Raw genomic sequence first — 27,689 nt, 5'->3', positions numbered from 1 at the left:
GAGATTTCCTAATGGTAAGCTTCCAGGGCATACCTGTTTTACATCCCATTTATAACTATCACATAGAGCTCTTAAAGATGGCCAATGGTGTTTTCGTTTGTTACAGAGTTGAACGATGGGCTAGTTTTAAACTTGCTATTATGCTTGTATTGGATGGGTACAGACTCTACAATGTCTCTAAGAGGTAACAGACCATAGGCAGAGGTCTCAAGCACAAGGTTTGCTGTGCTGCTATACTATTTGTGATTATTAATAAGACTGGCAAACAGTAAGTATTTTTTTAATCTCAAAGTAAAGGAGTTATTTGGAGATGTAAAGCAGGTTATCAGGAGGAAGGTCACAGCACAATGTTAGATTAGACTAGCGAGGAGATAACAAGTGTGGTGGTGCAGTTAGGGGGCTATGCTAGTGAAACAATATCTATAAGACTGAAATCTCCGGTGAGCAGGGGGACAATTTGTTTAAAAGTACTGGCATTTACAAAGTCCAGAAATCTCTGTGCATATTTTGTTGCTGGTAGTATACATTTGACAGTTTATGTTGGGATAATTGAAACCACCCAAAAGAAAGATGCATGGTTCAATGATAGACTTTTCAATGATGCAAAATCATTGTAGGAGCAACTGAAGACAGCTAAAACTGAATAAATAATTACAATATAAAGGATATTTAAGACAGATTAGAATGCAAGCGCACCTTAGTAAACAGAGCAAGCTTAATCACCAGATCTATTTGATTGTGAGTGAGATAATGCCAATAACAAGTTAAGTTATTCAAACACCAGTGAGTGTATACATCATATAGCTCAGCACACTTCTCTTTTATATGACAGTTCCCGAGTCTTGGAATGCCCAGTCGGACTCTTTCCTCATCTATAGCTTTTTCTCAACATTTGTTCCACCACAAACATCAGGTTGTTTTGTGTTGCATCCTGATCTGAATCTGCACTGCTCATCTCCCATCTTACTTTCTAATCTGCTGCTGATTTGTTTATTAGTCACCCTCTCCACCACCTTTATACAGTGTAACAGGAGTTTGATACCTGTAAGCTACAAAGTGAAAAAACTATTCCAAATGGTACAGGAAACCGTCATGTGAAAATGTCAATACTCCAAAACCAAAGTAATCCAAAAATGTGTATACTGCTACTGTTTTAAGGCTTATATAGTCTAAGGAATAACCTTGCAGCATTCACAGAAGCATGTCAACATTTATTAGTTGATGTTAGAGTCCTGACGTTAGTGATGGTTTTAGTACTCATGTATATATATATATATATATATATATATATATATATATATATATATATATAAAACACACACACACACACACATGCTTTATATTAGATGTCTGTATTCTTATCAGACTTTTTTTTTCACTGATAATTGCATTTATATGCTACTTTTCAAATAATTCAGGTAACGGATGACCTGTTATATTTTTATACTAGAGAGCTTACTTGTAGTGTTCTGTGTAATTTTTATGCCAAATATCTTCATCTGTTACTACTGTGGGTTCTATTACACAAGATATCTTTCTTTCTATACGTGTGTTTGAAGAGGCTTATTGGCACAGTAAGACATAAGCGTTTAAGTGTGTATAGCTATACATCTTACAGTCCTCATGATTGCTTGTCTAATGTTTTTCCTATGTTCTTCTGTAGATGTACAGAATAACTGTAGACTATAAGCATACACTTCAGCTGTTTTTTTTCTGATAGTTTTTAATTTGGTTATCTGTGCTGTCTGCCTGATATTCTACGTGCAGTATTTCACTATTCTGTAAGCCAACTTTCCCATTTGACCATTAAGGTGCAGGCATTGCGTAAAATGTTGGTTCACTTTCCAGATTTAGAAGTTGCAGATGAATTGATATTGCAGTTTTCACTGGGGTTTTGTATTAAGTCAGTGGGTTTGTGGGGATGGCTTAATTTGTAAGAATTTACATTTGGTGAAGGATAGTGAGCTGGTATTGCAAGATTTGGTTCAGAAAGAATTGCACGCAGGCAGTCCATTGGGACCGTTTGAGTACTCTCCCTTTGTCAGTTTCAAACTGTCTCCATTGCGGTTGGTGCCTAAGAAAGCTCCAGGGGAATTTCTGTTAATTTACCATTTGTCTTTCCTGGAAGGGTAACTGGTTAACGATTTTATCTGTAGGGAGGATGCAAAGGTTAGGTATGCCTCTTTGGATGACGTGTGGCAATAATTAAAAGGTTTAAGGATCTGTGATTAGGAAAGGTGGACATCAAGTCTACATTTCACTTACTGCCTGTACAGGAAGATGAATGGTCATTGTTGGACATGTTCATCAATGGCAAATTCTATTTTGACATGGTCATGCCCATGGATTGTGTGGTGGTGTGTGCCACTTTTGAGCTGGGTTCTCAGAAGGCTGTGCATTATTTAGATGATTTTCTGCTCATGGGTGAAGGTCTCTCAGGGACTCTGAAAGGTATGTAGGTGTTTATGGAAATGTGTAAAGAGTTGGGTGTCCTGTTGGTGGATGCTGTGCAAGGTTTGTTTTGTCTTCCATTGGTGAAGATACAGCGCTTGAAAGGGAAGGTCATGTGGGTGATGTCCTGGGACAAAGTGCAGATCGAGGATATGATGGAGCTGTTGGGGCTATTGAACTTTGCATGTTGGCAATTAGTCCCAGTCATACCTTTTGTATATTGGTGGCATTTCTTTTAAAAAGGGGGGGGGGGCAAGCATCATTGGGTAAGGGTTAGCAAGCTGGTTGTCCTTTCTGGATTGTTTTAATGAAATTTAGTTCTGGCAGGAAGATTGGGTCAATCAAGGGGAACTGCAGCTCTTTAAAGTCACTTCAGGTGGAATAGGGATGGGGGCTTACTTTGATAGAGAATGGTTTGCAACTTGATGGCCAGAGGATTGGGAGGATGAGTGGAGGAATGATGTGGCCTTTATGGAACTAATGCCTATTTTGGTCTCTTCAGTGGTTTGGCAAGATTGTTTGTATGGCAGAAAGGTTGTTTTTAATTCAGACAATTTGGCAGTGCTAAGGGTGTTAAAAGTCAAAACTGGCCAAATGTAGGTTACTTTTGCTAGTTTTGTGTAAATTGGTGTTGCAAAGTTTGTTGACAAATTTTTCTTTTTCAGGTGTACACTTGTCGAGTGTTAGGAATGTGATTGCTGACAGTCTTTCTCGCTTTCAGTTTCACAGGTGTTGGCAGTTGGCCCCAGAAGTGCAGTGCAAACCAGTCATGTTGCCAGAGGAGGTGTGGTGAATTGGGCTGAAGTGACAGGACAGTTGATTCAGCAGTCTTGGGTAGAATTGACAAGGAGGGCCTACGGTAGGGAATTAGCTGAGTTTGATGGATTTGTAATACAACTACGAGAGTAGGAGAGAGCTTGGTTAATCAACTTATTGTTGCAGTACTTATCTCAGGCTCGGTTGGGAGAGTAGGCATTTCAGTCAGTTAAGGTGGATTTGGCTGCCATTAGCATATTTGCACAATCAGCTGAATTGCATGATTTGATGAAGTTGTGGGTGATAGCTTGGATCCTGAAGGGCTGGGGTTGGATCAATGGTAAGGCAGATAGGCATTTGCCAATGTCAAAACATTCACTGTGGGTCCTGCTGATAGGCTTGCAGCTATTGACAGGGAATTCTGTTGATTACACTCTGTGGGTCACTTTATCCAGTGGATGAATAGTGGAACATTTAGGGTAAAGGAGGTGTTGGGTTCATTGGTGTGGCAAGATGTGGTTATATTTCCTTGCTCAGTGGAGATATGGTTGCATCACTCAAAAACTGATCAAGAAGACAAGGCAACATAAGCTGATTTGCAGGCATGCAAGGATGAGTCCATGGGTCCGGTATCCTGGGCAAGGAGGTTATGGTTATCGCATGGGGGGGTGAGCAAGCAGGATTTCGTTTTTCAGCTGGGGGTGGAAGAATCACTTGGGACAATCAGTTTTTGTGTTCAGTAAGAAAGAGATTCCAATGTGCAGGCTTCCTGGGGGGAGAAGTTCTGTATGCATTCTATTCATATTGGGAGAACATCAGATTTGGCAATGGAAGGGAGATCAGTTGAGGTGATAAAGAGGGCAGGATGATGGTCATCTGGGATGTTTCTGCCTTACATTAGATAAGTATAGAGTTCTCTGCTGTGTTTAAACATTTTTTTGTAGCATATTGGTCATATTGGTTAATTCCTGTGTTTACTGGTGGTAAAGTGGGCCGTGATTAGACCAGATGTAGGTGATCTGAGTCTGTGGTGATATGGGTGGAGACTATTTTGGCATGGTACTAGAGGACTCAGGTGGCATCAACTCAAGGATGAGTTTGCAAATATATGTCTTTGGACTGGGGTTTCATGTATTTTAGCGATGCATTTAGCAGGTAATGATTTGAAAGTTATTTCAAAATGACAGTAAGTATTCAATATATTGAGGGACTTAACATGTTTAAGAAGTAGGTTTCCTTCAATGATAATGAACTGGTCAGAAATTGTACCACATCTGGTTTGGAGGAAAGCAGGCAGTTTCATGGGTACTGAGAGTGCTTGGAGTCTTGTTAACTTTAGGCTTTTGAGGCACTGAGGCATTTGGGTATTTCAACTATAGACCATAGAAACTTCAATGATTGAGATCCAGTGTGATTTTTGAAGGATGGGGTACACTTGAGTGAGTTGGGTTTGGACCTTTTCAATGTGCACTTGTCATTGTTTTTAGGAAATTTGGTAGGTGAGTTGTTGTATTTGGAGGGGGAACAGCCTTGGTGAGGCTAACGGGCAGAGAAGAGGGGGCTCAGATGGCCCTCTTGTTATGTTGGCCATTTACAAGCTGGTTGGTTAGTTTTGAAGTGAGCAATGTTATGTTGCTTCAGGTGTGAGGTTTGTGTAAGTGAGTGGTTGGGTAACACTGCTTACATTACTGGCAACAGAGGTGAGTGGAGACACTGCCTACTGTAATTTGTTATACTTGAAATATGCATTATATTCTGTGGTTAATAAATTCTAGGATTAATAAATTCTAGGATTACTAAATTCAGTGATTAATAACTTCTGTGGTTAATAATTGTTGTTAAGAATTGATTAATAAAGGTAATCTTATGTTAAAGTGGTGTGTCTGTTTTTTATTCGAGGGATCTGTAAAAATGCAGTTTGAATACAAAGTTATTTGTCCTGAGGTGCCAGTGACAGTTGGGATGAGGGGTGGGAGAGGCATGGGGGGATGCAGAAATTTAGGGCTAAGGTTGTTGGGTTGTGAGGTACCTGGGAATGGTAGGGCTAATATTTGAAGAAGGGATGGGTGGCAAGGAAGTGAGATAATGGGGGGGGGTTAACTTAGTCTTAGGCAGGAGTTGTGGGGTTGGAAGACACATTTTGTCATGAACTTGCTGCCTGCCCTCCTTGCCCTCCATTGGTCAGCTGTATGTTGTAGATCTGTAGATGTGTGGGTGGTTGGACAGAGAAGAGGGGATCGGATAGCCCTCTTCTCTTCCCCCTCTGGTGTTATGCTGGGAGTTTGCAAGGTGGTTGCTTGGTTTTGAAGTGAGCAGTGTCAAGCTACTTCAAGTGTGAGGTTTGTGTTTACATGTGTAATGCTGGTTACATTGTTGGGGACGGAGGTGAGCGGAGATGCTGTCTACTTTAATTTCTTATGCTTGAAGTATGTATTATGTATTAGTATGTATTATATTCTGTGGTTAATAAATTCTGTGATTAATACATTTTAGGATTAATACATTCAGTGATTAATACATTCTGTGATTAATAATTGTTAAGAATTGAATAATGGTTGTCTTATGTCAAGGCGGTATGTCTGTTTTTTTATTCAGGGGATCTGGACAAATAATGGTTGTTGAATGGTGTATTGCTGTCAGTTCTTATTGTTTCTAGTATGAGTGATCTTGCAAATTTCAAAAGCTGATATAATTACAGTAGCAGAGAATGTTGAATAATCGTCACTAACAAATAATCTTTGCTTTATAAATGCCTGCAAAACTCAGTGCTCTAGACAGTCCTTGACTGAAAGTTATGACATTTGCATGTGAACAGCTTCACTGTGTTGCATTTTACTGTAACTAATGATTTAGCTTCAGTGAGATGCAGTATATTAGTTCTTTTATCTTGCAAAATGTAGAAAAGGGGTTTAGCTACAGTTTCTTCAGTTTTTGTTTTGCAGTAATACAGCTTTTTATTTTTGTTGATTTGCCTGACCCATGTGCATAAATCCTAGTGTTTGACATCCTCGGCATTGTTTTTGGATTCATGTTATTGTAATCTTCATCTGACATTGTTTTCATTGAAATCTCTGTGTCTATCAGCATTTTTTATTTCCTGAATTTGCATCTCTACTTTGGCTTTTGACTTTTTACACTATATTCTTTATTTATGGTGTAGTCTCTTCAGTCATGCTCTATATCACAATCTTTACTATACACTTGCTGTCACTGCTATATTGCATGTTCCTTACATATGTCTTCTTGTTTCCACTGGTCTATAATCTATGTACACATGCTCATAGATCTCAACCTCTTAGAGAAAGAAATCTGGACAAAGCCAGAAAAATGGGGTAACAAAGGCCCACAAATAGGGACACTTTTTAAATATTGCTCTTACAAACTTAAAAATTTGATAGAATAATGGGTTTTGCCTTCGTAGGAATTTTTAGAAGGGTATGAAGTCTGAAACTCAAACACCTCTCATTATTTTCTGACTTCACTTCTCAAAGATTTGCCTGTGATTTGCCAGAAAACTACATTTTTATGAGAAAGAGACCAAAACTATGAGGCAAAAAGCTAGGCAATCTGTGAAAATCTGTACAGTTGATAGGTATGCTACTGCTTATCATTGGTGCCCTTGAATTTGCACAGATTTGCAGAGTGGTTGTGCTTTCTATCTTCTTCACACATCTTACTGAGGACTGACCATTGCCTGTTGTAAGGAATATTGCCTACTACAGCACCTGTACTGTGTTTTGCCAAATATTTGCTCATTAAATTAAATCATTTTATTTTCTTTTTTTTCTGTCTCTTTTGGTTTCTGTTTTACTGGCTTCTTTTCTTTTCATTTCCCACTTATGTGCTTGGACTTTTAATCTTTTCAGTGACCTAGCAAAATGAGTTTTCTTGTTGTAATTTGTGGCTCATTTAGGTATTCTTCCTGACTATTCTGTTACTATATAAGTGTATTACCCTGCTGTTGTTTTCTTTATTATTATCCATACATCTAGTTTCTAGCTAGTCTCCTTAACTTGACACAATACATCTATATAAACTCCTCTTCCTTGGTAGTCTTAAATTTGTTGTAAGTCTCATTTTTCTTGAGCTAAAATGGATATTTACTTGTCAGTCACATTTCAGAACCTCGCACCTCCTCTTGCTTTCACTTCATGTACATCATGCACTTGTTTTCATGTTATGTGTAAGCATAATTGCTAATTAACTGAATCTGCCATCTATATATATGCATGGAACAATAGCAAAATTATGAAACCTGTCTATCCACTTCTTTCAATGAAATCTTGTAGTGTGGGTATCATAGTTACTGTGAAACATTGCAGGCTAGGGACCTCTGCAGTCATCTTTCTAATTATATATTACTTCATTTTATATGTTGTATTTGTTCATTATCATTGTTGTATGTTTTTTTTTTTTTTTTTTTTTCTGTAGGATCTCCTTTGTGACAGTCTGTTGAAAATAAGTAAAGATGTCTTTTGTAATTTCTTTTCATTTTGTTTCTGGAAAATATATCTGTGACCTTTAAATAATAAAAAAAAAACTTTTCACATCTTGAAATATTGTTTTTTTTTTTTTTTGTTAATTTAGATAATTATTCTCAATGCAATTGAGCATATCAGCATATATGAGGACTTACAAAATAAATAAATTGTAGCAGTTCATTTGTCTGAGATGGAATGCTAACATTTCTTTGGGTAATCTGTATATGAAGGAAAAAAAACAAGCCCACATGAAAAGTATTACACATTGAAATATGTTTTTTTTTTTTGTTTTGCAACAAAATAGTCAGATTAAGAACAGAAAATGTTCAAGCAGCAGGAATCTTCAGCATTAGATGAGATACACTAATCTTGCTGTTGTGTAACAAAAGCAAGTTGTCGAACTTTGAAATATTTCAGAATTGTCTAAAATCCATATGTAGAGCACAGAAGGAATTTTGGAATGTAGTGAAAAGCTCAGTAATTGGACTGGTGCGTAATTCATCAGCTACACGTCTTCATCCCTACTTCCTGATTCCTGGCTTAGCCATTTGAATCACATGCTTGTGCTTCCATTAGCCAGTCACATCTAATGTTTTTCTCTGGAGAAAATTACTTTCAGAGCTCCGGTGAGTCTTCCAAATAACGTAATCACAGAAGAGTGATTAATAGTTGGATTAGAATCTAGGAAATTCACAATAATGAGAGAAAGCTACAAGACACTTTTTAAAATTTCAGAAAATTTGTTACAGATCATTAATGGAGAATTGCAGAATTAGGCTGTAGGAACTTGGGCATTTATTACATATTTCCATTTATTTACAAGGTAAGTAAACTGTCCTAAGCTCCTATTTAGTCTTGGCTCAGGATCAGACAAGTGCACAATTAAAACAAAATACATCATTTATTTTCCAGGAGTGTTACGCATTAGTAACATAAATATTTTCAGATTAACAGATATAGTCATATATAGAAGCAGAAGTAACAGGGTATGTACCAGACATAGCAGTGTAATAAACATACATGAAAAGCAAGGTAACATTTGCTAGAATAAAAAAATATACAAACATAATTAATGATTATGAGACATTCACCTGGAATACATTAATCATTCAGCAGAAAGATATCACATTTACTTATCAAGAAGCAAACATTCATGCTTGTGGAGTTTTGTATTGTACTTGGTTAATGTTTTTCCCAAGTTTAGAGTAATAGCATACACATAATGTGTTGTATCATTCAGACTGAAATTCTGTTAAAAACTGAAAATACACATGATTTCCATATCTCATATGCAAATTTAAACATTTAAGATGTGCCATCGAGTGAAAGATGTTAAACTGCCAAATGTTCCTTTAGTGTAATTTAAATGAATGGAACTCCAAACACCAGTGAGAGTAATATACAACTATACCTATTTCAACTTCAAACATATTCAACAGTTTCAGCCCAAGCTCTACACTGAATAAAAGCAAACTACAGTAAATTAAAACCAGCTTGTTCATGTAGAATTCTACATAAAAGAAGTAGGATGGGTAAAGAACTTTAGCTATATTTGCTATTTCAAAGGTTGGAGTCAATTTAAAAGCAATAGGAAAAATATATGCCTAGGCAGAGGGAACAATGTTACCATATTATTCATTGGGCCTTCTTTTGTTGAGACCCAGAAAAGTGTTCTTGTTGAACAGCCATATTGTCAAGCCTGATTATTTTGGAAATATACTCTGGACATGCTGATGGTGGTAGCGTTGTTACCTCACAGCAAGAGGTTCTCCCGTTTGATTCTCGGCTGGGCTTGGGAGTGCCTTCTGTGTGGAGTCTGCATGTCCTCCCCATGGTTGGGTAGCTTTCGAAAGACATGCGTGCGTAAATGGGCATTCCTTCGTTGAAGATTGAGCATCGAGCTGTCACCTTGGCGTTTCATAAAAATCTACTGCCAATCATTAGTGGACCGGAGTTCCGCTGTGGTGACAAAACTCTGGACATGCTGATACGCTGACTGTGAAGACTGGCAAGTCACTGTAGAGGGAAATAAGCATTTATTTTACATTAAGGTTGTATGACATCAGGATTAATATTTTAAAGGTTGAGTAGGTGGAGGTGAAGCTTGCATTTTGGATGATATGGGGGGCTCAGCCTTCAAAGCAAAATAATTTGAAAGGGTGACTTTGATGCATTTTGATGCAGTGCATCATGTTTGAAGCAGTCATACATTTATATAGTTAATAATTCACTTTGGATCCATTGGGTCTCAACAAAAAGAGACCTGGTGAATCATTAGGGACCCAGGAAGAAAGAATATTGCCTCTACAGCCACAGCAAGCAAGCAAGGAACAAACCAGAAAGGGCAGGTAAGCCCATAGAAGAAACATTTCTCAATATAAGTAGGCCTGAGAGCAAAAGATTTGGGAAATGTTCCTGTGGTAAAACGTTCCAACAAAATTTGCTTAAACATCAAGGAGAATGCATTCATAAGATATTTTCAGAAACATAACTGTTAAAATAGTTTGCCCAACAAGAGAGTAAAACAGCTGATAAACACTGAAATATGGGTACCTGACAAATCTTCGAACGCTCAAAAGTTCGAACATTACATGGTCAAGACCAAATGTTCTAAATTTTGAGTGTTCGAAGATAGACTTTCAATGGTACCGTACGGTGCAGATAGGGAGAATTTCCCTTTTCTGCAATGAAGTGCAGTCTCAGAGTTTGTATATTTAAGTAGGGGAGTGTGGGGGTGCAGGGGGGCTTGCCCCCTGCCTACACTGTTAAAGTTTTTTTTTTTCTTTATTTACTTTTTTTATTTGATGTTCGAACATCCAAATGTTGAACATTTGGTCTCGACCATGTTATGTTTGACATTTTGGATGTTCGAACATTTAACATAGACCCCTGAAATGCTACTGACTACTACTACTTCCTGAGTAATGTTCATGTTCATTATTTACCATATTTTTTGTACTCTATTTTTGTTGAAATGTTAACGTGTTGCCTTCAGAAGTTGATGGCAAGGTATAAGCTGCAGTTTTATTACTTTTTTCTGGGACATATTCTACAGACTGTATTGGAATGGAGAACAACTTGTTTTCTACTGCATGTTTTAATGATCTGGTCCCCTGCCAGGGTAATAGCATTTGCTGCTAAGTATTCATCCCCTTCTTCACTGCCAGATTTACTAATTAGAAGAAAAGGAAAAGAAAACTTTGTTACTGTTTGAACCATGTGTATTGTCAACTCTCTCCACAGATATAATTAGCAGGTAGCAGGCAGGAGTTTTTGAGATTACTAGTAATCACTGACCAGTACCATAGCTGGGGTGTGACAAAGGGGCAATTGCCCCAGTCATAAAGTGTTGGGAGTGTCATCTGACCCTGATTGCTCTTTAATGCATATTGGTTTTTGATAGCTGGTATTGCATTTGTGGTCAAACCTGAGAGCTATAGTGCACTGGATGTGGTCTAAACTATTGCAGCTGCTTGCTGCAATGTAATTTGCTACAGTTTAAAATTTGCTACAGTTTAAACATTTTTTAACTAAAAATTGAGCACTGTAGCCCTCTGTGTGTCGTCTAAACTCTGTTTGCAACTGTGACGGTCCCTACTCTGGGCCAGTAATCAAGGAGCCTCAATACTCACCACTGACACTGGTGAGGGATAGCCACTAGCAACAAAAATGGATGTACACAGTATTTTCAGATGCAGCTCTCTTTACCAAGCACAGTTTCCCTTAAAATCACACAGGGAACACACTCCAGACCTGGGGCTCTCTCTGTCTCTCTCCAGGCTCCAAAGAAGACTCCGCACTGACCACTATGGAGTTCTGTGTCCCTGTTCCAACTAGCTGACACACACACTTGGATATTTGATTTTAACATTTTAACACACACACACACACACACACACACACACACACACACACACACACACACCTGGGAAAGGCTAGCACAGATTTACCAGCTGTGCCCCTTCTGCCCAGACTATAAGTTAATTACACTTCCACCAGTCAGCCCCTCTAAGGCTCTAACAAGGGTACCCAATTATACTGAGTAAAATTAATACTAATACAACTGGTAGAGTTTGACCAAAGTAGCAAGGTTTTCAGGAGCGGCCACCTCCCAGAGGGTTAAAGGACAGTTTTTTTCCCAACCCAAAAGAACATTCTCTATTCTACCTATTGTACCCTAACTACAGTGTGTGTAGAACACTAGATGCTTTGTCAGGGTAGTAAAGTCTAAATTATTTCTAGGGCAGTAAAGCCTAAATATATTCAGTCCAACACCCAGCCAGTACCTTACAACTAAACACTTGCTGGGTAGCTGATATACAAAACGGAAAAAACAGCATTATTCTTTGTTGCTAAACCCCTGTTCTACCCTCACAAACAACACCCTCAATTACTAGCTCCCTGTTAGCTTGGTTGATAGCAGCCTCATCATATAGTACACCACCAACGTGAGGCAAGATATATTCTCCTAGTTGTCCACCATTTAGATTGTTTTCTTAGGGCAAACTCTTCAGTGCTCAGATCAACCATTCCATTTACCTTCAATCCACTCGGGCTCACTCCCCTCCCTTACCCCCATTCCCACCCATCCACTTTCCTCTAACTTATAGCTATCTTGTCACACCCCTTCCCCTTTTCCATCTATCCACTCACACTAGTCCCACTCCTCTGCCCCTCCCTTAACCCCACCCCTATAACTCACAGCACAGTTCTCCACCCTCCCCCTCAACCAATTCCACATCCTCTCAAACATTCCTACCCCACCTAACGCTTACCATGCAATACCTCAACTGCCTAACTTCTAATAGCCTCTTAATACTTTTAATCTTTCGCATCCACTATACCTCACTACACCATACTCATATACGCATCCAGTTTCCTACACTACCAACAACCACCTCTAGCCCAATATCCCACTCCTACTCTGACATCTGCTATTTAACATTTCTACATACCTACTTGCCTCCTTCAAGCTCCAAAATACCCTCTGTACACTTTTCCTAGCCCACAGTCACCCAAGATTTAAAATTAAACCAAAACAACACATATTACACTCTACCACTAAAATTATTCTACCACTAAAATTAAACTGCATGCAGACATCCACCCCAACCCAAGTCCCCATAACACTTCACCTCCATATACATCACCCATTTCACTTACCCACCCCTACCCCCCACAAAACATTCAACTCAGACCTACTACTTACCAATTTCAATCTTTGTAGTATAGACAACAAAACTAGTGAATTCCAAGCCACCTTAGCTACCTACAACCCTGACATAGCAGTTATAAATGAAACCTGGTTAAAGCCACATATCAAGGACAATGAGGTTGCCCCACATGGCTATAACATTATCAGGCTAGACAGGTTACATAAAAGGGGTGGTGGTGTAGCTGTACTATTTAAGAATACCCTTAAAGTGGAACAACTCCAATGCTCCCCACCTGACCTAGAATACACTGAAATCCTAATGTCATCCTAGTGTCATAATCTATGTGGCCCTATGTCAGACATGTCCTGCCTTCTATATAGGTAAGACGGTCTATAAATTAAGGAAGAGGATTTACCAACATATTTATGCAATACAGAAACAAGACAGGATGAATGCCTTTTTTAGACACGGTCAGCACTATCAGAATTTTAAAAAGTTTCTTTTCTGTGTCCTGGAAAAAGTGAAGAAACAAGAAAGAGGAGGAAATTGGTGGAATTGCCTAGAATACAGGGAGACACATTGGCAGGTTTTATTAAATGCAACATGCTTCCCTGGGATAAATTATAGGATATTCATTAGTAGTTTATTGAACCTGAAAGCAGAAATAGTTTAAGTATAATAATATAATAATTTAAGTTATCATAGGGTAGTAGGGGTACAGGTAGGAAAAGGTTTAGGAATGACACAGACATATATATATATATATATATATATATATATATATATATATATATATATATATATAAGTGTTACTTGCATTTTACTGTATTTTATGGACTGAATTAAATATGGACATTTTATGTGAAAATATAAGTTTTTTTAGAGTGAATTTTAAAAGGAAGAAAAAGAATGATTTTGAATGTTCTACTTTATTAACTTTTCATATTTTAATTTGTGTGTTTATGTATTGGAATCAAATAAAAACAGGAAATGAGCAAGCTAGGGTTCTCTGATGAAGTTCCGTTTTGTAAATAAAGGAATGAAAGCGCTAACACAATTTACTGGCTTGGCGTCTTAGATTTTCTTCTAGGAGGAACCTATGGTCTTTTTGTCATTTTGTGTAATAGATATTATGAGTAAGAACATTTTTGCAGCTATATACAGTGCTTTTTGCTGAATGTATATGTTCTACGTTTTTCATTAGTGAGCTAACAAAAGCAAAGTAATTTTTTCCAACTTTTCACAACAAACAACTACAAATGCCTTTAAAGCAAAAGATGAAAAAAGTCTATATAAACATGAAATCTGTTAACTACACAGTAAGGAGCATTTTATAAATATTGCTTGTAATTTCCTGTCAGTGGGTAACAAATGCCAGAAAGTATATTTTCCATCTTAAAACCAAACAATAACTTTAAATGAAAATTAAAGATTATGAAGGTATAAATGCAAAAATTATTCACCTGGCAGTGAACTACTATCTGGGGGAGCATTAAATTTTATATCACTCTATTAGATTTGTATATTCAAAAGAAAAGAATAAAAGAAAATGGTGTTTTTATGCACTCTGGTTTTCTAAAAATGTAATAAATGTTTATAACTCTACTAAGAAAAACATATAAACATTACCAAATAAGAAACCTGATGGATAAAATGAATATATGGGTTTTAGATAATGCATTTTATTAATATTTTCTACAGTAGTTGGTGTACTTGCTTGGTTTTGGGGTCGACTATATGTTGTTATGACACATTTGCTTGAGACACGTGTACCTGCTGCCACTAACTCATTTCAGCAAGTCCTCTAACTCCCAGTAATTTGTTTTCCTTGATGTTAACTATCCCTACCAGAACCCCGATCCTAATCCTAAAAACTCCCAACCAGGGCCTAACCCTAAAGTATTCAATCTCTCCCTAAACCTAAAACCCCCTTCCCCTCCCTAACCCTAAAATCTTGATCACTCCTGAAACCTAAGGTCCTCTTGCCCCTCCCATTCCAGATCACTCCCAAAACCTAAAATCCCTTTCCCCCTTTTGTCAACAATCACTTTCAGCCCGTTAATTCTCTGTCCCCCTCCCTAATGTTTAAGTTTTTATCACTCCCTAAAACTAAAATCACCTTACCCCCTCCTTAAACCCAAATTCCAAATTGCTGCCTAAACCTAAAATACCATTACCACCCTTGATTGCTCCATAAACCAAAAATACCTGTCCCCTTCCCAACCCTAAAGTTCCTATTGCTCCCTAAACCTAGAATCACCATCTTAGTCACTGACTCTAAAGTCCACGTTGTAATCCCCATCCCACCCAACCCTTACAGTATCCTCCCAGCTATCCTTCACCAAATGGTCTGCTGCAACTGCTTGCATCTGTTCATCTCCTAAAACACAGGCAGATAGTAGGACAGCTGCGGCAATGAACTCACATTTGAGCCCAATTGGAAGCAGCTTGTCAGATGAGGTTACAGCCATTCAAGTCCACAGCTGCAAGTTACTGGAATTTGAGCAGTTGGGGCCTGAGTGGCTTTAGAACACCCAATTATTTTTTAATGTTGTTTTGAATAGTGTATTTCATTCAAAATAATTCTTTGTGGGATGCAAAAAGCCTCAGAATCCCACACCAGAGTCTGTGCTCCTTGTATTCTTGTATTTAATATAATTAACTCTCAAATCACTGCATCTCTGAGGAAAGGGAGATTCCTTTTGCAATGTCCTCCGCTGAAGAATGCATGATTTGAAATCTCCTCTGTCACATAACCATGGGGAAAGGGCAAAAGCCTTGCAATTTGAAACCCTATTCCTAGGCCGCTTTTGAAGTATTTCACTGCAACAAAACGAATTATATAGTAAACTAAAGCAATGAACTGTATGTATGTAAACAGAAATTCTGACAAAACTAAATTAAAAAGAAAGTCAAACTTAACCAAAAAACAAATGGGAATGCCAGTTTTTCTGGTATTTTTTCAATGAAAGTGGCTGTCAGTCTTAACATCAGAGGTTTCTTTGAAAGTGGCTTCTAAGAAATGTCATGATCCTGTTATCAAAAATACATACTGTTCAACAATGCACATTTTTATAGTATTTTAACAGCAAAGTTTCCCATAGCCTGCATACAAGACACAACACCCCACTTACCCTGTCATGTTAGATGTAACCCTAAATAGTTCTTACCCTAAGCCTAACCTACATCTTAAAGGTAAACATAACTCTTAAAATAATCCATTAAACTGATGCTAGTCCTAAACTCAAATAAAAAATAAATCTAACCCTAAAGTTATTAACCCTAAATCACAATCTAATTCTAACCGTAAAGGTAAAAATGAAACCTTGATACTAGCCGCAATGCAGCCCCAAAATGTAAACCTAAGATCACTGACTTATGCAATACTAACAGCAGCCATATTTAATCAAATGGATTTTAATTCAATTAGAATGTTGTTATGCATTTTAGGAACCCAAATCTGACAGCTTCTTAGACCTCCCTGCTGCAGTCTTGCCCATTTGCTTTTCCTACTTACCAGAGTTTGGAGGTAATTGAAGGAGGGGGGGTTGGCCAGTTAGTTATCAGTGGATTTTCTGTTTTATAACATAACCCCTCTTCTCATAGCTGATGTACACACTTTCAGATGTGAGGGTCTGCTACTTCCCCTTGCATGTGTGCATTCCTGCTCATACAGAATGAATGTTACACTTTCAATGACCACAAAAAGAACCCATCTTACTTGTTCAGCCCGTGCTGTGCAGAGTACTTCTCTTGAATAAGTGCTAGGAAGTCAGCAAAATGGACTGCTACCTTCCCATTTGAATGAGACAATTGACATCAGCCTCTTGCTCCCTCACTCCCTTACTGGCTCCTCCAACTCATTGATTCATAACCAGCAATGCATCAGCTGGGATGCAGTCATGTCTCTACTCCTTTGTGTCACAGAGAAGATGGCTATACTCAGATATAACATTTCATCAAATGGCATTAAAATGCAAACTTCAGGCATTCCATTCAGCTGCAATGTTCACACAGATTAAATGTCATCAAAACACAGCAAGCTGTTCCCAGCCAAACTACCCATTAAACAGTACACATACTGAATTGAAAGTAGATTAGCTTAGTGTCTGACTCTCTTAGTTAATGTTCAGTTACAAGTGATATATGAAAATATTATGATACTTAAGCTATCCTGGTCCAGGCATCAGCAATGTTCAGTGAGATACTAAAGCAATAACCGATGACGTGGTGTGGCATATTGAGGATTTACCCACGGTTGGTGTGGTTTAACCACAAGGCCGAAGCCAGAGTGATTAAACAAAGACAACTATGGGTAAATCTTCAATATACCACAACCATGGAGTTGGTTATTGTTATTATACAATGACATTATTTAAGAAAAAAATACTTACTTTTCTTAAATAATGTCTTTGTATAATGGCGGATTACTGTTCTTACACCGGTTGTGGTATACTGCTTCTTCATTTTGATGTACTGCGCCTGCGTATGGGACATGCATTTCCATGCATACCCATTACATCAATGTTTTGAAATGGAACCAATGGAGAAAAGAAAGTCTCCATTCCTCCATTTTTTCTTATTTATTTTTTTTTTTTAGTTGTAAAAAAAAAAGGTTTTGGGGCACTTTATACCAATGGAAAAAAAGTCCGGGCGACCGGACCTTTTCCATTGGTATATTGTGGGATTTACAACAGGCACTCTGGTTTTGCTGGGCCAATCACCGTACATGTTTTTGAATAATAATAGGGAATCATTGTATAATAAAGCAATAACCAATGATGTGATGTGGTATATTGAAGATTTACCCACAGTTCATGTGGTTTAATCATGAGGGTGAAGCCCGAGTGATTAAACAAAGACAACAGTGGGTAAATCTTCAATATACCACAACCACGGAGTCGGTTATTGCTATTATACAGTGACATTATTTAAGAAAAAAATACTTACTTTTCTTAAATAATATCTTTGTATAATGGCGGATTACTGTTCTTCCTCCGGTTGTGGTATACTGCTTCTTCATTTCGATGTACTGCGCATGCGTATGGAACTTGCGTTCCCATGCATACCCAGTACATCAGTACTTTGAAATGGAAGCAACGGAGAAAAGAAAGTCTCCGTTGCTCCATTTTCTCTTTTTTTTTTTTTTTTTTTTAGTTGTAAATAAAAAAAAGGTTTTGGTGCACTTTATACCAACGGAAAAATGTCTGGGCGACCAGACCTTTTTATTTTAGTATATTGTGAGATTTACAACGGGCACACTGGTTGGGCTGGGCCAATCAGCGTGCAAATTTTTGAATAGTGATAGGGAGTCATTGTATAATAATATATTTGTTATCTTTTGTGTAATGTAGGATACAGTGCAGTATTGCATATTATACTATTGTAACTGCTGATGATCTAATGAGATGTTTGTTTATTTCTGCAGGACTGTTTTTCTATGTCAAATATATCTTGGTATGGAGGTGCAAGTGTCAGTGCACAACAGTGGCCACTGAACAACATAACTACTGAGTCACAACCTTTTGTAGTCAGTAACCTCAGGGATGTCCCAAATGGTTATGGATCTGTCTTAGAAAGATACTTCTTGGGATCAACAGGTAAAATAAAGCTATGTGTGCATAAAATGTTATAATTGTGTTATTGTATGATAAATAGATATAAGTATGCTATAAAATGCTGAAATAATAATTGAACATAACATGGATTTATTAAAATGACCAAATCATGTTGTATATTGCTATGTTATGCAATATAGCAGCATTATTCCTTACACTTCCTACTGCAGTCCTAGCATTCCCCTTCCCTACAGAGTACTGTGGCATGGCACTATACCCTATACGTCAAATTTACCAAATAGTAAGTATATTATATGCATATCCTGGCTGACTAGGTACAGTTCTGAAAATTAGCTGCGTAAGCCACCACAACACATATCTGGAAGCAGGACAAATAAGGAATTACAGTACTAGAGACGGGGGGTGTCAAAAGCATGCAGAAGCTGTCTTCTGTAGCAATATACTACATCTGAATGAGGGATATTCTGACATTTATTTATGCTTGGCATGGTTTTGTCACAAGACAGAAGCCCAGGTCACAAACTTCAAATCCCAGGATGAGTAAACCTAGAAAATCTCACACATAGACATGGCATATTACAATTATACCACAATTTAAATTCCTTTCTTATTTCTTTTACTTTTTTTATGACCTGTGTAGTTAAAGGCTGTATGATCGGCAGTATGTCTGATGCATAATTCACATAAATAATGGCATTGCTTCCTGTAATTCATGGTGGCCTAAGGTCGGCAAGACTGCATTGCAGTAAACATCTGAGCACTACAGTTTTTTTGGCTGCAGCAGTAGTGAGACAGTGCACACAGAATACCATTCTGTGTACCCGTGCATTTTAATAGCAGAGTCTTCAATAGTTAAAACATAAGATATGCGACCACACACTGATGACATCTATTAGCTATTGTTTCATATCACACAAATACACACACACATATAAACAGACACACAAATATATATATGCATGCAAGCACACACGCCCATCTATGTAGCAATGTGCTTGAATGAGTGTGTATGTGTGTGTGTGTGTGTGTGTGTGACATGCTATACCTCTCAATCTGTCTATTGTCTTGTAGCTGACTTAGAGGATTAAAGAGCTGTTAATGAGCTATTTCTTGTTGTCCAGAGGTGCACGGTTTGATTCCTTCAGCCTCCATTGCTTAACTGTGTGACTCTGAGCAAGTTACTTAACCAGACACTGCTCCCAGACTGAGTCTGAAAAAGATACATGGAGATCAGTGCTGTACCCCAGAAAACAATTGTAACTAAATAAATAAATAAATAAAAATCATTCAACATCAAAATGTGATTGAATATATAAAACATAGGTATGCTGTGTGTCACATGATAAAAACTGAGAATGACACCATGAAGTACAGAGCAGAAACATGTCCTATAGACTATAATATCTGTGGAATGCAGGACATTGTACATCATTCTATAACAGTGCATGAAGTATTACTCTGTACTGTGTTAAATCAAACCAAGGTTTGTGGGAGTGTAAATGAATATGATGACAAAACAAGGTCTGCCAGTTAAGGCACGATTAGATAGACCAAAGCTGATAAAGCAATGTGAATTACCATCCAATGATCCCATCAGGGAAAAACATTTATTTTGAGCACTTTTGTCTCTAAATTACGTCAGAGTTCATTAGAACAAATTATTGCATTGTTTAATATGATTAAATACCAGCCTGATAGTGATGTACATATCATGTGATCCAATTATATGCAAAGTTACTGACTTTTTTATTGTAAAAACCTGATAAACATTAAAAACATGCAGATGAGAATTCCAGAAAGTAATGTCATCATAACAAAAAGAAGCAAAAAAAAAAAAAAAAACATTTCATAAAAATACAGTCATTTAATCCACGTTATTGGGTTGAATGTCACCTCAGTTGCCTTTACAATTCCTGCATTTCAATATGATTTTCCTAGTCCCCACCCCTGGGAAATAGTATAACCCTTTTCAAAAAAAAAAATTTTTTTTTAAAAGAATCACAAACTGGAGTGTGTTTAAACAAAGTGTTTGTCCTGTCTCATTTTTAATACTATAACAGTGCTGCTAAATTCTATTTTTAAAGGACCTTTGGTCTTTTCTACAGAAAATATATCACAACTCAAAACAGTTAGTGATGTGTACCACTCCTGTAGATTCATGGTTAAATATTACCCTTCCAACTGATGACCTTAGAGAAACCTACCACACTAAGTAAGGCCCATTCATAAATAAACCTACAATGTGTGAAAGAGACACATTTGGCCATCTTACCCTGTTTAACCTTCATTAAACACCTTTTTCAAAATTAGTACTTAAGACATAGGTACACATGCCTTAATAGGTATGAAAATAAACCATATTCATACTTTCTTTTTTTTTTTTTTTACATTTTACATACATTATACGTTACATATAGGAGCAATCATGTACCGATATAACACTCAGAAATCCAAATAACCATAAGTCAGAACAGCCAGGAGCACACCAACCAAAATTTATTATAAAACACACAGTTCAGTTATTTCATCAAAAAAAGCACTCTAGTGTCTAACAAAAATAAAGACACCGCTTCTTGAGGAACACCAGAGTAAACTAATTCCATATAATTCACTAAGAAAAATGTTGTCAGTGAAAGACATATCTGTAATTATATTCATTTATTTATTTGACATTTGTTTACTGGGAAAGTCCAACTGGGCAAGTGCCATCTTTCAGTGGAGGCCTGAGGAGAAAAGCTCCAGAATTCCATTAATAACGTTATAATTTTACATGTAAAATTCAGATACAATACAATACAAAAGATAAAAATCACCAGTGTTTGCAACAAAAATTCATACTGTAAATGAACAAAAGTATTATAAAATCTTTGTAGGTCCAGCACATACTATCATCAATATAATACAGATGAAGCAGTATGAAGGTGAAAGAGTGGTGATCAGAGATAAAAAGAAGGTAGGAGAGGTAGGTATGGGTTACTGATATGAAGCGTAGGAAAAAAAGGCTAAGATATGATTCCAGCTATAAGAGTTGAACAGATAACTAGTTTGGCATAGTTCATCATGAACTATTCCAATCCCTGACTGTGTGGAATGCTAGAGAACAAATCATATACATCAGCTGTAATAAAAAGATCACTATTCTAAATGACAAATGTTGCTAGACACTAAAAAAAAGACATGAATCATGTAAAATATGATTCTTGTCTGAAAAAAAATTAAGCTGAAATTGATGATGGCATCTATTCCCTCTGTCTTAGACCCACCCAATGTCACAATCAGTCTTCAATAGAATTATGAATTTTTGGTATGCCAAATACGAGTGGCACATTTTGATGCTTTACATTTTCCTTAATAAATCCTTTGCTACTCATTTTTCCAAAACGTATGATTTTTTTTTTTTTGAATGATACATTTATAATATTTCTAGGAACAGTTCATATGAATCATCATTCAGCAACATGACCGAAATAGGATTTATATAATCTTCAAAATGTGCAAGCACAAGTCCTCCCCACCCTCACCCCCACACCACCTTTCTCTGGTTTCATAATATGGGCAGTTTTGTTAAAAGCAAATGTCAGGAATGAAGAGGATTGTACATCATTCTGTAATAATGCACAAAGTAATATTGTCACAAAATAAGAAAGGTTTGTGAGAGTTTAAATGACTGATGCTTCTCATCACACAAGATAGATGAGGCCTACGTGCAACAGTATCATTTTGCTATTAGTAGTACAAAACACAACATGGCGCTCCACTCCCAAAGCATTTTGCCTACTCTGTAGTGTAGGATACAGTTCAGAGACAGACACATTTACATGCCTCATAGTCAATTCTTATAAAACAGTTAGTTTTGTGTTTTATTATTTCCTGGTACTCGGCAACTACCATTAGTGTGTGTGTGTGTGTGTGTGTGTGTGTGTGTGTGTGTGTGTGTGTGTGTGTGTGTGTGTGTGTGTGTGTGTGAGTTTTGAAGCATGACTAGATTTTCGACCTGAATAAACAGTACATTTTGCAGGGGGGGGGAAGCCTGCCTGCACCCCTCATATGGGTGATTACACCACATGGTAATTATGCATACTAAGTCCAAGATCGCACAATCCTGAGGATAGGGTATAACTCCCTACCCCACTTACAGTCAATCTATATATATATATATATATATATATATATATATATATATATATATATATATATTTATTTATTTATTTACATTTGTTGACCGGGAGTGTCCAACTGGAAGTAGGTCCATTTTCAGCTGAGGCCCGAGGAGAAAAGCTGCACAGTTAAAATATACAAACAGCAGTTACACTGGATTTACATAGCGATTAACAATTTGATTAACATAGCAATTAATTACAAACATAGTTACAGATGAAGAACATAGTACATCAGTAGACAACTAGAATCTTTATCTGTGAAGTACATAACAGACATTAACAAATGTTACATTAAGAAGTTCCTGCTGTATAATAAGTACTAGGCTTATGAGCATCTGAGCTTGCTATAATCAAGGTAGTTAGTGGAGTGGAAAGGAAGGTAGTGGTTGGATGGGGTGGATGATATTAGAGCGGGAGTTGCAAGGGCATAGCCAGCATGTTTTTAGGTGCATTTTTAGTAAAGTTTTAAAATGGGTGCATGATGATACGGAATAAATTGTTGGTGGGAGGGAGTTCCATAATTTGGCTATGGCGCAAGAGAATAGTGCTTCACCAGCAGAGTTATTGGCTTTAGTGATCTAGTGTATATATATATATATATATATATATATATATATATATATATATATATATATATATATATATATATAGTACTTTTCCGTTAAAACCCAACCACTTTGCACTGCTGTGAACTGAAGCCATACCTCATGCTGTTGCATTTCTAAGTATTCATACACTACAGAATAAGTAAATTAAAGTTTCTGAAGAGTTTATATCCAGTAAGGGATTGTAAATTCATGAATGACCTATCACCTAAAGAAACAACATATCCGCTACATCTTCTAAACATTGTGCAGTACTTATTTTTGCCGGTAAATAACCCTTTCAGTTTGTGATGCTGGTATTTCATTTCCTGTGTGACAACTACATCTCTAAAACTGACAAACAACTTTTTGTTGTTGCGGTAGGTGTAAGTTCTTTCACACTGTTTGCAAGGATCAAGACAACTGGGCAGTCAGACCCAAATATAACCCTTTTGCTTGTGATCCCACTTGCAATGTAAAATCATTTTGGGTACTTTTCCATTCAATACGGGACCAGGTACGTTCACTTCTGTTTCTGCTGAGATGTTATTTCCAGCTATTTTTCCTTTGAATGGGCTCTGTCAATCTGATAATACATGATCGCTGGCAGGAGGAGCCATTGACAAGGTAAGGTACACTTACTACAATATTTACACTGACTGACAGACTGCTGACCAATGAACGTGGCGGAAACATCGGGTTTCAGCTACGCTACCAATAAAAGGGCACCTATTACTTCCCCCTGGCATGAAGTAGCTAATTCAAGTCTCTGCTGCACATTGAATTGATGGGGGTTTAATGGAAATGTGCCATATATATATATATATATATATATATATATATATATATATATATTTGTGTGTGTGTGTGTGTATGTGTGTATGTATAAATTCTGTGAAAACATATTTTTGTATCATAACACAAATATTTGTTTTGGGTATCTTTGTATGTTTCTGTCTAATGCATTTTCATGCCAGGACACATTTGTGGGATTTATATATGGATTGTCACCTGATCTTTTACTTAGTACCACTATATGCAGTATGTGAATCCAGATATGGTGTGTAATTTTTACTCTTCAATTACATGTCATCACATAGTCATGTTATAAGGCCCATCTGCATTTCATAGGTTCATAGGTGTGTACTAGGCTAATGGCCCTGGAGCCTTTACAAGCCTAGCCCATAGGATTACCCTGGCATTGTGCCACCCAACCTTAGTTCCTAGTGCCTCTGTTGAGTAGAGCCACTGGAGTGATCCCCGGGGTGAATATTGTATTTCCCATTCACTCATCAAGATTTCTCTTGAAGAGGACCAGTGAGGTGCTCTGCTTGACATGTATGTGAAGTCTGTTTTCAGTATACACTAATATATCAGCTTGTACACAATGTCTGAATATTATCAATGAATCACACAAGGCTTTTTCCAGTCCTTACATACATGCACTAGAAGGTTCATGAGCAGAATGTGAGAGTACAACAATTATCACTGACAAAATGAAAAGATATATGGCAGAAAAATTAACCTCTGGAAATAAGCAATGCCCTGTGCAATCCTCTCATGGAGGGTACACCTACAACTGTGTTTCATAAACTAAAGCCATGGTCACACAACTGTGCAGACACATTGGGATGTAAAAAGTGTTCCCAGTCCTGAACTGTAGCATGTAATTGCTTAAAACAGTATACTCAAACTGCACCTGAAATTCAGAAAATTAAATTCCAATTAAATTCTGACTGCTCACTCCCAGTCCCCCAAAATACTCTTGACACAATGAAGCCCAGGGAATTCCAAAACACATACACTATAAATGATATTTAAAAAAAGTCATAGTCACTGTTACTGCTTTTCAGTTTTTTCTGGTCTGATATTGATGGACTTGAACACATTGCAAACAAATGAACATATTCTTTCTGTAGCCATATGCAGAATACAACATGAATCTGAATCACGCCATCTGTATATGTGTCTCAGTCACCCATTTTAACAGTACTTTCTAGGGAACAATAACCCTCTCCATAAAGAAGTATTCTGTAGATCCTAAAAGTTGTAGGTCGCTCTCCTTTGCCCCCAGTGCCCCTTTCTGTTTCATGTTTTTTTTTTCCAGTATGATCACTGCCCATTTCACTGATGTGATCTTACGCATCCATGCCATATTCCTAGTAGCTCTTTGGATTTCTTTTCTTTAGTCTCTCATACTTTTTCCCATCATTCCCGCACACTGTTTTGGTGATGGTCTTCTAGATTTCATCCAATAGCATGATATCCCTCTTTTTGAATGACCACAAGAACATAATTCCATTTGGAGAATTTTACTAGCTTTCTTAAAACTGCAAAAACCGTAATAAATTAAAGAAATAAAAAGAAACAAAGAATGCAAGACTTGCAACAGTATCTTGTTTTTAGCATTGTTTTTATTACTTTTTAAATTACATATACATACCATATATAATATCCAGGAGCCATATGGTCTGTTTAAATGAAATGCCTGTTATTTTCTAGATTGCTGTAATCAGAACAACCATTCAGTTATGTGACCTACATTTTATGGTATGAATTTTAATGTATAACATGTATCTATGGTCATGTTGTTTAGATGGTTCTGTTTGTGACTCATATAAATGTAAAATAAAAATAAAAATTATGGAAAAAAAAGAACAACCATTCAGTCATGCATCCTTTTATTTTCTTTTGTTTTAATGTTTAATCATTTTTATTGCTTATCTTTAAAATAAAGGCTGGATTGATTTTATTCGATATTTCTTGACCATTTGCAGAAAAATCAAAAGGCAAACTTGAAAGATGTAACTCATATTGCAAGTATCCTTCTGATAAACAATGCTTTTCTCTTCAGTATCTTGTTAATGTCTGATGTCTTTCCGTAACACTGTTGCAGTATTCTTCACCTAAGGATCTCCTGCCAAAGACAGCCCAACATCCAGCCAGTATACCAAAGCCTTTTGTTGATAGAGGTGCCAGAAATCACACATATACTCCATGTACATGACGTAAACCATACAGGTTATGTAAGGATGCAGGTACTTAGAACTTCTCTGCCGCCAGTCCTAATGCCATTGTTGAATGTCAGTCTGAAAGCCCTTCTGTTGTGCTTGTTACCAAGCCATTTTTTCAGATAAGTGCCCCAATGAGGTTTCTTCTCTTTCTTATTTTTCTTGTTATTGTGTTTGTGTCCTCCAGAGAGGGAAAGTATCAGTGTGGGAGGCAATTCCCCATAAAGACCATAGCGACCAGTGTGTCTTCCATTTGGGTGTTTCCCACGATCATACTCAGTGCTCTCTCTGCCAGGTGTTTGTGGCTAGGACCCTATGTTGTAGCCTATCCTCTTTGTCCATATACCTGGAGATCCAATGTCTTAAGTTGTTGGCTGAAGGTGCTGTGGTGGAATCCTCCCATCCTGAGGGCCAGCTGTATGTTGAGAAGAAGACCAAAAAATTTAGGTCTGATCTGGCTGCTGTCTAGCCTCCTCTGGATGTCTCTCTTGAGGCTGGTGAAAGCCCAGGGGACCATCCAGTGGTTGCTTCAAATTCCTCTGCCGTGATTCCATCAGAGGCCAGCATAGATCCAACTTCCCCACACATCCTCAAAGGCTTTTCAAACTTCTCTACCTGACGTTGAAGGGGGAACCTCGGCTGATTATATCTGAAAGACTGAAAGTGTTTTCTCAAATCTTAGTTAGGGAGGAGATTCCTCCAACTGTTATTGAGTCACACCAGGGGAGCAGATGTCCTGCAGAAAAATAAATAAAAACAAAGTACATTTCCCCTGTTGTTATGGATCCCCAACGTAAATGGCAGGATTTCACTCATGGTTTATTTAATGTTTTGATGACCTGGAAGCCTCCTCAAAGGTTTTTTGTTCCTGCTCCTTCCTTGTCTTCCACTCCAATCAACAGACCTAGGGAATTGGATTCCTAGGATGAAGATGTGGACTGAGGGAAGAATCCTTGACCTATTCTCCCCAAATCTCTTCCCTCCATGGACTACTGTTCAGAGGATGAGGACTTCATAAGTTCAGATTCCCCTTTGGAAGACCTATCCTTTGGTGATACCATTGTCCCTACACACACACACACACACACACACACACACACACACACACACACACACACACACATACACACACTCACACATATCTATCTATCTAATATATATATATATATATATATATATATATATATATATACTGTAACAGAAGAATAAAGGGAGATGGAGAGAGGAAGAGACAGACAAAGACAATTACTATCCTGACCATGTCTGAAGGTCACCCTTACAGATGCCTATAGGTGGATTAAACAGCTTCTAGTTATGCAACTATGCCAGGGCCAATATTACTGACAAGTTATAGAATCTCAAATGTCATTTTTGGATGATGGATGTACAAAGGAAAAGTAGAGTGTATCTTCAGCCAAGGGGGGTGAGGGGTGGGCTACACCAGCAGTATGGTGATGTTGTAGATAATAATCCATGGTGAGTGGGTATGAGTGTATCATGTTAGTAGTAAT

At 37.4% G+C, this 27,689-nt stretch overlaps 1 protein-coding gene across 1 annotated transcript in view; it reads left to right on the top strand.

Annotated features, from left to right (window-relative positions):
• Window positions 1–27,689, top strand: part of LOC122798394 (SITS-binding protein-like) — a 449,240-nt gene that overhangs the window by 92,304 nt on the left and 329,247 nt on the right. Inside the window, exon 2 of the mRNA XM_044067300.1 lies at window positions 18,273–18,444. Coding sequence (XP_043923235.1) covers window positions 18,273–18,444 — 172 coding nt within the window. The remainder of the gene's footprint in view (window positions 1–18,272; window positions 18,445–27,689) is intronic.

The sequence above is a fragment of the Protopterus annectens genome, chromosome 3.part1 (assembly GCF_019279795.1).
Source record: "Protopterus annectens isolate FY-2018-M chromosome 3.part1, PAN1.0, whole genome shotgun sequence".
Lineage (NCBI taxonomy): Eukaryota > Metazoa > Chordata > Ceratodontiformes > Protopteridae > Protopterus > Protopterus annectens.
This window is presented reverse-complemented; position numbering and strand designations above follow the sequence as displayed.